The sequence below is a fragment of the Haplochromis burtoni genome, unplaced genomic scaffold (assembly GCF_018398535.1).
Source record: "Haplochromis burtoni strain Fernald_Lab_line unplaced genomic scaffold, NCSU_Asbu1 Contig_683, whole genome shotgun sequence".
NCBI classification, from domain to species: Eukaryota; Metazoa; Chordata; class Actinopteri; order Cichliformes; family Cichlidae; genus Haplochromis; species Haplochromis burtoni.
Window position 1 is genome coordinate 147271 of NW_024583044.1, and position 10176 is coordinate 157446.

The 10176-nt window shown below is 39.4% G+C and overlaps 1 protein-coding gene across 4 annotated transcripts in view; it reads left to right on the plus strand.

Annotated features, from left to right (window-relative positions):
* Positions 1-10077, plus strand: part of grb10b (growth factor receptor-bound protein 10b) — a 64889-nt gene extending 54812 nt beyond the window's left edge. For 3 of the 4 annotated variants that reach the window (XM_005949603.3, XM_005949604.3, XM_014330058.2), the window contains 11 exons: positions 489-604; positions 855-929; positions 3240-3377; positions 3552-3662; positions 3980-4078; positions 4199-4276; positions 4406-4522; positions 4947-5013; positions 5135-5222; positions 5362-5455; positions 6329-10077. In XM_005949603.3, the coding sequence (XP_005949665.1) occupies positions 489-604; positions 855-929; positions 3240-3377; positions 3552-3662; positions 3980-4078; positions 4199-4276; positions 4406-4522; positions 4947-5013; positions 5135-5222; positions 5362-5455; positions 6329-6475 (1130 nt within the window). In that variant the 3' untranslated portion in view covers positions 6476-10077. The remainder of the gene's footprint in view (positions 1-488; positions 605-854; positions 930-3239; positions 3378-3551; positions 3663-3979; positions 4079-4198; positions 4277-4405; positions 4523-4946; positions 5014-5134; positions 5223-5361; positions 5456-6328) is intronic. The other variant, XM_005949605.3, reaches the window with a different exon arrangement.
* Positions 10078-10176: the final 99 nt, after the last annotated feature.

Below are 10176 nucleotides of genomic sequence, written 5' to 3' on the forward strand. Positions count from 1 at the left end.
TAGTAGTAGTAGTAGTAGTAGTAGTAGTAGTAGTAGTAGTAGTAGTAGTAGTAGTAGTAGTAGTAGTAGTAGTAGTAGTAGTAGTAAACACGGTTACTTCTAATTGTAAAAGATTCCTGGTTTGAGCGCGGAAGGAGACGCAAACTCACAAGCTAGCTAGTGTACTCCTCATGCCGGTGCCAAGCCTGTACAAATGGGAGGGTTTCATTAGGAAGGGCATCCGGCGTAAAATCTGTGCCAAATTAAACATCCACCGTGGCAATCTCCTGGGAAATAAGGGAGCAGCCGAAAGTACCCCACTGAGTTTTTGTTTGTTTTTTTTCTCCCCCCCCTTTAAGTTTAATTTCTGGTTTACAAGAAATGTTGATGACTAATATTTCTCTTGTTTAATTATTTAAGTTTGGTGCGAGGGTGTTTGTGAGATGTTGAAGATGTTTTCGGCCAAGCTTGTGAAATTAGCTTGACTTTCTCTTCCCGTCTCCTCTCAGAGCGCTGTCTAGAAGACCATGAGCTGGTGGTTCAGGTCCAGGCCTCCATGAACAGTGACGGTAGATTCCTCTTCAGGAAGAACTATGCCAAATATGAATTCTTCAGAAACCCCCTGGTAATTATTTTTCCTGACACACTTCTTTACTTGCCACGTCACTCGTGACGGCATCTTGTTGAAATACAGAGCCTGTAAAAACAGCAAATTTGAGCCAACTTAACCTTGCAGATTATTTCATAATTACAGCAGACTGCAATAATGAAAGTAGTCACCTGTGCTTCTGTCACAAAATCTGACACTATAATTATCGTCACAGTATCTGTAATTCTGCCTCTCTCTCTCTCTCCACACCTCCTTCTTTGAACAGACGTTTTTCCCAGAGCACATGGTCGCGTGGTGCCAGGAATCTAATCATGCAATTCTACCATCTCAGCTCCTTCAGGTACGTACAGCTCACACACGCTGCAGTCTCGCTGCTCTTCTTAACACGCAAACAGTTTCGTTTTCAGAGTCAGCACCTGCTACATGCATACTGTACAATCAAGCTGGCATACCTCACCTCTGACCCTTAGACAGTGTGTCTCGTCAGAGCCTGCAGTAATAACTAGTGTTGATCCCCTGTTGACACGACTGTCTCGGCGCACACCACAGGTCCGGCTCTTGTGATGGATGGAATTAAGCCATCAGAAATAGAACGCAGAGTTTCGGATCTACCCTTGTGCTGTTGGGAAATTTTATTTTTATTTTTATTTTATTTTTTTTTTATTGATTGAAATACGAGCAAAACACAGCTGAATTGAATTTTTTAACAGTGTTTTTTAAAATGTACATACAGCGGAATGAATGATGGGGCAAAAAATAAAATATCTTCTAAAACATTTACCTTTTTAATGTTGTGGGAGGTTTGGGGTGGGGGCAGGTTGTGGACTGGAGGATTATGATGGTAATTCGGTGAGCCGCTTTTGTGAAGGAGGCTGGTCGGATATATTAAGATGCTTTTTTTTTTTTTTGTCAAAGCTGTAGTAGCAACCAAAATGAAAAAACTTGATAGGTTTACTGAAGTTTTTTAGTGGACTTTCTCTAATGTAGCTACAAATATGTGCTGTCATTTTAATTTGCAGTGGGTGTGTCCAGTGGCTTCTGCTTAGTGGACAAAATTGTGCCTGTCAGTATCATCATATTCAGAGCTTCAGATCCAACTCGCAGCTGTACATGTTAGGAAATTAGTCATGTTTTTATCACAGATGTTGTAAATGGCTGTCAGAAAAGCTGGCTGTCGATACATGTTAGATGTTGAATGATCCTTTCTCCAGACTTCTCATCCTTTAGGAAATCTGTAAGGACTTAGACAGGTTGGGCCGAGGCAGGTTTATATTCGTGGGATTTCCTGTGTATAAATCTCCAAATATCTTTATGTTCATACATCCATCTTCTGAGTGTCTCTGCAATAGGATTTAAACAATTTGCGTAGTTCCATAGTGGAAAATTTTCAAATGATGACCTTTTGGTTCGAATGACTCGGGCCTCGAGCCATGTGTTCTGTTTTGGGGTTCTAGGTAATTACACTCAGTTTGTTTTCATTAGCCAAGTTGGGATCTGCACCTGCCTGTTGTATGTTTTCTCAGTACTGTTTCCACATGTGTGTCACGTGTACTTTTTGGCTTCTCACTAATACTCCCAGTATACTCTTTACAAATATCAAAAAAGAAAAAATGTCTGGTAGGAGATTTTTTATTTATTTTTTTTGAAATATCTTAATGGGATTGGCTGGCGTTCTCCTGCATCATGTAATGGAGCTGTCAGAGTTAAAATCACAAGTGGAATCCATCACTTCAAGGTAGCCACTCACAGAAAGCTTTTAAGTCCGGCTGATCATATAGAAGTTATGCGCACTTATCCTCTGCATAGAGGAGTTAATAACTGGATCGGAATGAGGTGAGCTGGAGTTGTCAGGAATTTCCAGAGCCGGAATTCTTCCAAACACAAGATCTTTGCACTCAATTAGAGTCCTGTGTAAACCAAGGCGCTCTCTAATCCTGAGCTCCACCAGGTGTTTGCAATATTTGGCATTATGCAAGATGCATGTGAGTAAGTTACTGAAGCGAATGGCCTCCAAGGGACAGCTCTTTGTATTAACGTTCTGTGTGACTGTGCAGAGTTTGGATAATGTTCATGCACGAAGCCTAATGTCAAATTGTTTCCGAAACACATGCTTTAAATATTCAAAAGTACTGTGGAACAGTTTGCCTTTACCCGTAAGCCACAGATTCCAGATCGGCTTCAGTAACTTGACTTGCAGTTCACGGTGAAATGCTTTCCTAAAACATGGAAACCACAAACGCCCAATTCTTCAAACACCTATAAGACAAGTTGGGCTTCCCTGTAGAAATGCACGATTTTCATTTTAAAGCCACAAAACACAACAGGACACAGTTTTAATGGAGTTTTTCTTTTGAGTTTAACAAACATATCTTTTCCAAGCAGTATTAGTAAATTATGCATATACTGTTCTCTTATTTTTTGTAATTAAATGTACAAATGTCACTATCAGGATTGTGACAGCCTTTGAGTTTTCACACATTGTCACAATGAGCCTCCTGTCTTTGATGCCCCTACAGATGGTGCCAGCTTTCTGCCTGTGGTAGTGACAGGGGGTTCAAAGGCTTCAGATGTAATCTGGCTCCTTTTTACAAAAGAAATGACAGAGTGAATAAATTGATAATTATTTGCATTTTCCCGCTCCCTGTTTTAGAACTTCCTAGCCACCAAAAGCTGTCCAGAAATCCAGGGGCATCTGTATATGAAGGAGGTGGGAAGGAAATCATGGAAGAAGGTTTACATGTTTCTGCGGCGCTCAGGGCTCTACTGTTCTACAAAAGGAACCTCAAAGGTAACGGCGGCTCGCTCCATTCATCTCAGACGCGAAATACAGTCCACCTTAAATGTAATCTCCGTGAAAGAAACTCCGTATTATTGACGGCCGAGTTGCACACGTCTCTGTCTGTTCGTGTGCCTCCGGGCTGTCTCCTCTCTGATATTTTGATTTATTAATTTCTGTCTCCAGGAGCCCAGACATCTACAGTTACTAGCAGACCTTGAGGACAGCAACATCTTCACTGTCATCACAGGCAAGAAGCAGCACGGCGCACCCACAGACTACGGCTTCTGCATCAAGGTGAGACGCAAGTGAGATGAAACAGATTTTATCTAATTATGAAATAGTGGAATGATGAAATATTATGAGCTGAGTATGATTCATATCCTGTGCCGTTTCTTGTCTCAGTAGAACTGGTTTATCAGTGCAGCAACTTTTTTTTTTCCCTCCCTGTGATTTATGAGTTATAAACTCAGATGAACTGTCTTTGGTTTTGTTGTTCATATCATCTTTCTCTCTCCAATTAATAATAATGGTGATAGAAGTGGTGTCAAGAATAAGAGTTTGATGCAGTGAGTGTAGTCTCTGTTCTGATTGTGTAAATTGTTCATTGGCAGCCTAATAAAAGCAGAGGGGATATGAAGGAGCTGAGAATGCTGTGTGCAGAGGACGAACAGAGCAGAAGCTGTTGGATGACTGCTTTTCGAATCTTTAAGGTAATTCTGCACTGCCTACATCACAGTACAGCCAACATGACTTCTAGCATACTTTTAATTCTTTGTAATGCAAGTAATTTGATGGCCTTTATTCACTACTCTGTTCCTTTTCCTTTGCAGTATGGGATCGTATTGTACCAGAATTACAAGATTCCTCAACAAAGGAAAACTTTACTTTCACACTTTTCAGCTCCTGTGGTAAGTTTACTGGAGTGATTGTGCATGTAAGGATATAGTCTGACTTAGTTTAGGTAAATGATCTGCCTTCGTATGTAGTCTGTCTGCACTCTTGTATTTTGACTGTCATGTGTCTTTGTCTCCCTCTAGAGGAGCGTATCAGAGAACTCCCTCGTGGCAATGGATTTCTCAGGGAGGATAGGCAGAGTGATTGACAACCCGGTCGAAGCTCAGAGTGCTGCCATGGAGGAGGGGCACGCGTGGCGGGTGAGAGATGCTCGGCTTTTTGTTACCTGTTAGGGTTTTTTGTTTGTTTTTTTTTTTTAGGATCCTTGCAGTTCTGTTTATGTTTGCTCCGATAATTATAGAGAGTTAGTTGGAAAAGATGAATTCATTTAATTTATAAATGTACAAGGTGACTTTTAAGTACTTGATTTAGGCTGTCTGAAATTCCATTTTCTGTCCAATTGTAAAGGAGACAATGATCAGGTTCCACAGTCTTAAAATTAGACCATGCGTTCACCACATTTGATCTGATCTTTCCTTAGCCTGTTTACTGTTTTAGTGATTGTTTTTCACTTAAAGTTATCAGAATTATGTTAAGAAGCTACAAATTGCTGCTGTTTACTGTCGCTCAAACAGACCATGAACTAAACCACATTGTTTTGTCTCTGTGTGGCATCTTTCTCAGAAGAGGACTCAACGAATGAACATACTGGGGTCCCACAGTCCATTACACCACTCCTCACTAAGCTCAGGTAAATGCAAAACAGGAAAAAGAACTTGCAACTGCTCCCTAACTTTGCATATTCTTTCTGTGTATATAATGTTATTTTATAAAAATGTACTTTAAAAAAAAAAAAAAATTATTCTCTGCAGTCATCCACATAGCTCAGCTCTGGTTCCATGGCAGGATAACCAGAGAAGAGTCCCACCGCATTATCCACCAGCAGGGACAAGTAGATGGGTAAGTAAGCTGGCAAAGCTTTTTTCTTTATATATTTTTACACTTATTTATTTATATATCGGTGTGTCTATATAGATATATAATCTGTAACACTAAGTGAAGGCTTTTACAACATTTTGTCTCCTTTTTTGTTTCACAGGTTGTTTCTGCTGAGAGTCAGTCAGAGTAATCCCAAGGCGTTTGTGCTCACATTGTGCCATCACCAGAAAATCAAGCATTTCCAGATCCTACCGGTAAGACTCTCGCTTACTTGTTACATGTCTCGTGCGTGTTTGTATATTGTTGCACCTGATGGCTTTACTTTACTGCATTTAAGTGCTTGCCAAATCTATTAGACCACAATTAAAGTAAGTAAACACAAGAGTTTTAGAACTCTGTCAAAAATTAATCAAGTATAGTTCCTGTTCAGGAATGTGAGTAATTAACTCATTTTTTCTCCTTAAGATGCCAAATTAAATGTTTGTTATTGTTTTCAACTTTTTTTTAAAATACAATATTAAATTTGCACCATTACATTAACCATTACAGAAACAAAAATATTATTTTGATAATTACAAGCAGTTGTTGTTGTTTAGGGCAGCTGTGGCATAAAACTCACACTGGGTGTTGGTCTAATACGTTTGTTAAATACTGCATCTTCCATGGTAGCTTAGTCTGTTAACCCTGTAATGCCAAGTGTACCATATTTATGAGTGTTTGTGATCTTTAAACCACCAGTGTTTTTATATTTTATATTTTTATTTTATATGTTTTTTTATTTGTATGTATGGTATGTAGCCGCTGCACGGCGTCAACGTTATTTTAACGACATTAACGCTGACAGCACTAATATAAAAAACTAAATTGCACAGAAATCCCAAATGTGGCAAAATCAAAACACATATATGCAAATTGATATTTAATTTTTAAATTTGTCATAAGGTTCAGTAATCACTCCACTTGATGATCCAGGCTTTTCAGGGTTAAAGCATTATTTCATAAGCTATGTTAAAAAATGCACCGATCAGGCATTTCAAATTATTTCGTTGATCCATAAGAAGAAAGTCTGATGTTGTCTTTTCCACCTCTTCCCTCCGTCTGCCGTTCGCTCTCGCCTGTGCCGCCAGTGTGAAGAGGATGGCCAAGGCTTCTTCAGCCTTGATGACGGCGCCACCAAGTTCACCGACCTGATTCAGCTGGTGGAGTTCTACCAGCTCAACAGAGGAGTGCTGCCTTGCAAACTCAAACACCCGTGCACCGTCGTGGCCTTATGACACCTTCGGATCACATGACCCCGCCCCCCAACACTTGACCTGACTCTGCCTAAAATGAAAAGAATCTCCCCGTTGATCGTTTCTTTTTGTTTTTATCTTTGTAAGAAGCTGGTGAATTGACTGACGTTGTTGTTGTTACACTTGTTTTTATATTGTTGTGAGCTCGCTGGAGACTGCTGATTTTTTTTTTAAAATTTTTTTTTTTTGGGGGGGGGGGGGGGGATTTCGTTTCATCTGCATGGAGGTTCGAGGAGTCTGATGCACAACTTCACTCCAGAGGCTCGCAGTTTTAAGAGAAGATGAAAGAAATGAACACTGCCATTTGTGTCGATGCTGTTGCAGAATCTTCCACATTATTCTTACCAATAGTCACCAGAAAAGCGTGGACCCTCGAGGTTTTACCACGCAGCTCAAATATGAGCACCGTTCCCCTTCAACTGGACAATCAGCAGGAGAATTGAAGCTTTCATGCGGACTACTCTGCTCTTTAAGGACAAACGAGTCTCGCTCATTTTTATCAAATGTCCTCAGAATGAATTAAGAGTTTGTCTCTTAGTTTTGTACTCGTGGAAGTGGGCATGGCATTGGATGCCGCATGATCTCTCAAGTGGCGCATTTCTTAACTGTGAGTTGGTGCCATCGCCCTCTAGTGTCATAAGAATGCATGGACATTTTGAGGCACCAGGGTTTCAATTTTTTAATCCCATTGAATTTTGCAAAAATTAAAGGTTATTGAAACAAAGCTTTTGGTATAAGTACAAAATCTTTTCCCACACACAGCTTCAGCTATTATCATTACTAAAGACAAAATCCACCTTTTTGCATCCTGGATTTTAAAAGCTCTTGATTTTCACATAAGCTTTTTATCTATTCTACCTGCAATTCAGTTTTCCAAGACATTCTTAAAGCAACTTCCACAAAAACAAACTAGAAGAGTGAATTTTGGTCAAATTAAATTGAGGTCCAGTTGGAAAAAATAAAAATACTATTGCAGCTGTATGCAGGACGGTATCAGTGCTTTATTTCTCTTTGCCACAGCACAGGGAAGGATAACCACTAGCATTTCCTCTAGAGGTAACTACCAACACATCAAAGGAAATGTGGTTCATTTTTAAAAAAAATAAATAAAACACAAAATTCCCCCCAGAGATGCAGACGATCCTGTGGGGAGCCTCTGTCCCACAGTGACGCTCCTTTGCTCCATAAATGACCTCATAACTGCTGTAAAACAAACATGTGGCAATGAAAACAGTTTGGCGTGCTCTGACATTAATGGCAGACTCTGTGCATTACTTCTCACATAATGTTGCCTTTTTTTTTTTTTCTTTCTACCTGGAACTACTTGTACCAAGACACAGTCACACATACATTTACAGCCCACCTTTTTACAACCAGGAAAGACCTTTCACAAAAGTACACCATCAGAACATCCAACAGTGATACCTGTATCGCCGCCTTCTCGTTTTTCCTATCCCGGCCTTGTTACTCTTTCTTCAGCCTGCTCTTCGATAAAGTGAACATACTCTGTAAGCAGAGAGGGAAAACTGGAAATATTACTAAATATGTGTGTTTGAGTGACAACAATAGGAGCATCAGACTGAGAACAGCAGGTGTACAGCTCATACAGTTGGTCTGGAAGCAGTTGTGACTACCTTTTGTCCCACACAAAACAATTTGAATAATACAAATAAATTTTTTTTTTGGCTGAAAACTTGTCCGCAATGGAGCTCCTAGAATCACCTGTTTCAGTTTGGAGTCTCCATATAGATCAGCTTTCTCTTTGGATAGACTCGTACACTCCCACTATAGATGACGCATAACGGGCATCTCAAAGTTACACTGGACGTAAATGTTGGAGGCTCTCGCTTTCCTCCACTTAAGTAGGTTCAGAATCAACAATCTCTGCGGAGTGTTTATTTTTTTCCTACCATTTTTACATCAACAGCCATCTATTATTTGCCAGCAGGTTGTCTTATGGTATTTTAGAAGTGAGATGCAGAATAGCAGCGCTATGTTGACACTCCGTGTGTTCACCATTATTTATGTAAGATGCAATGGCTTTTTTTGTTTTTATTGTTGCAGCAAAATGTTTATTTATTTACCTGGATGTGACTGATTACTTGAAATTTTTAGATATCTTTTTCTCGGCGCTGTTCAGTACTTTGTTTTTGTTTTTTGTCATTACTTTAAATTCATTGTTCAGGGTGATTAATAGAATTGTAATGACATGACCTATATTGACTTCTTAGTTTTGATTATTCAGCAATGATTTGTTATCATCAGTCTTGTTATGAAGTCATGTTTAAAGCACACTGGCCTCCGTAGTGTTAACATTGTCATTCCAAATGATGGCACGCTGGAAAAATGAAAGAATGAAAGGTATCTGGGTTTCCCAAAGCATTGATCACTTTGAGTTTTTTTTTTTTTCAGTTTTCTTTGACAGTTCTGATATTTATTCCAGATATCAAAATTTTCCAGAACACAAAACCTCTAAAGTTGGCTTTCTCGTGGTGTCCTTAAAGAACCATAGACATAAACTAAAGTAATAAATCCACAAATGTTTTGGGAAACTCGGTCAGGTAGAGGACAACATTGTCTTCACCTTGTTAAAAAGGAGTTTTAGAAATTAAAGTAAAAATTTTAGATTGGATATAATAAACAATATTACAATAATGGTATCTTTTTAAGAATGGGGGGGGGAGGACGATGCTGTTTTTAATCATTGTATGAATGTGGGAGGAGTCTGTCACTGATGTTTTACTTGCAGAGATTTGGACGAATATGGATTATCACACAAAGTGTTTCACAGTTGCTGGAAGTCATCCTAAGCTGCTGAGTCCTTACCGTTAGTTTATTGTAATATGAAAATGTTAAGTACCCCCCAATGAGGCTTTGTTTTGATGTAGCAGATGTTACCATGTGAGGGACAATACAGGGAGCTTTGTAAGTGTGGGTTTATATTTTACATAAAAACGGTAAGGGTTGTACTAACACTAAATGCGAAACTCAGTTTAAATTGGGGAACACGTGGAAGGTGGAGTAAGTATTTTTGGTTATCGATATTTTTGCCTAACTGAATATACCTGGGTTGCTCAGGGCGCACTTGAAGCATGTTAAAATTACTAATCTGTCAAAAGACGAGTACACAATGATGACAAACTTGGATATTGTAGTTTAATTAAGTTGAGACTTTTCTCCATTGCGTGCACCACCCATTTGCTAGTTGTGATTACTTAAAGTATATATGGAGAAAATCAAACGGAACAAGCAATTTTTAAAGAACACTGTGTTTTTGGTTTTCCCATAATTTGTTTATTTTTTTCTGTTTGTTGTTAAAGGCCTGAAATACTGGTTTCCTGAGCTGATTCAACCCCCCTCCCGCACCGCCAAATACACACTCAAATTAGACAAGCGTATATCACTCATGTTGGAGCATGTTGTTAGCTTTGGCAGTCAGGTAACTTGTACCCACAGATCGTGCCTCTGATACACCCCACCACCATTCCTGTGCACCAACTAGGTCTAAGATGTGGACCAATGGCAAAGCTACTGTCCATAAACACTTGATGACTACATATAAAACACACACACACACACACACACACACACACACACACACACTCTGAATCTGGTATAAGCTGTTAGGAATGAATGCTTTTCTCTTCAGCTGCAGTTTTGGTGTGCTTCTGGAGCTCAGACAT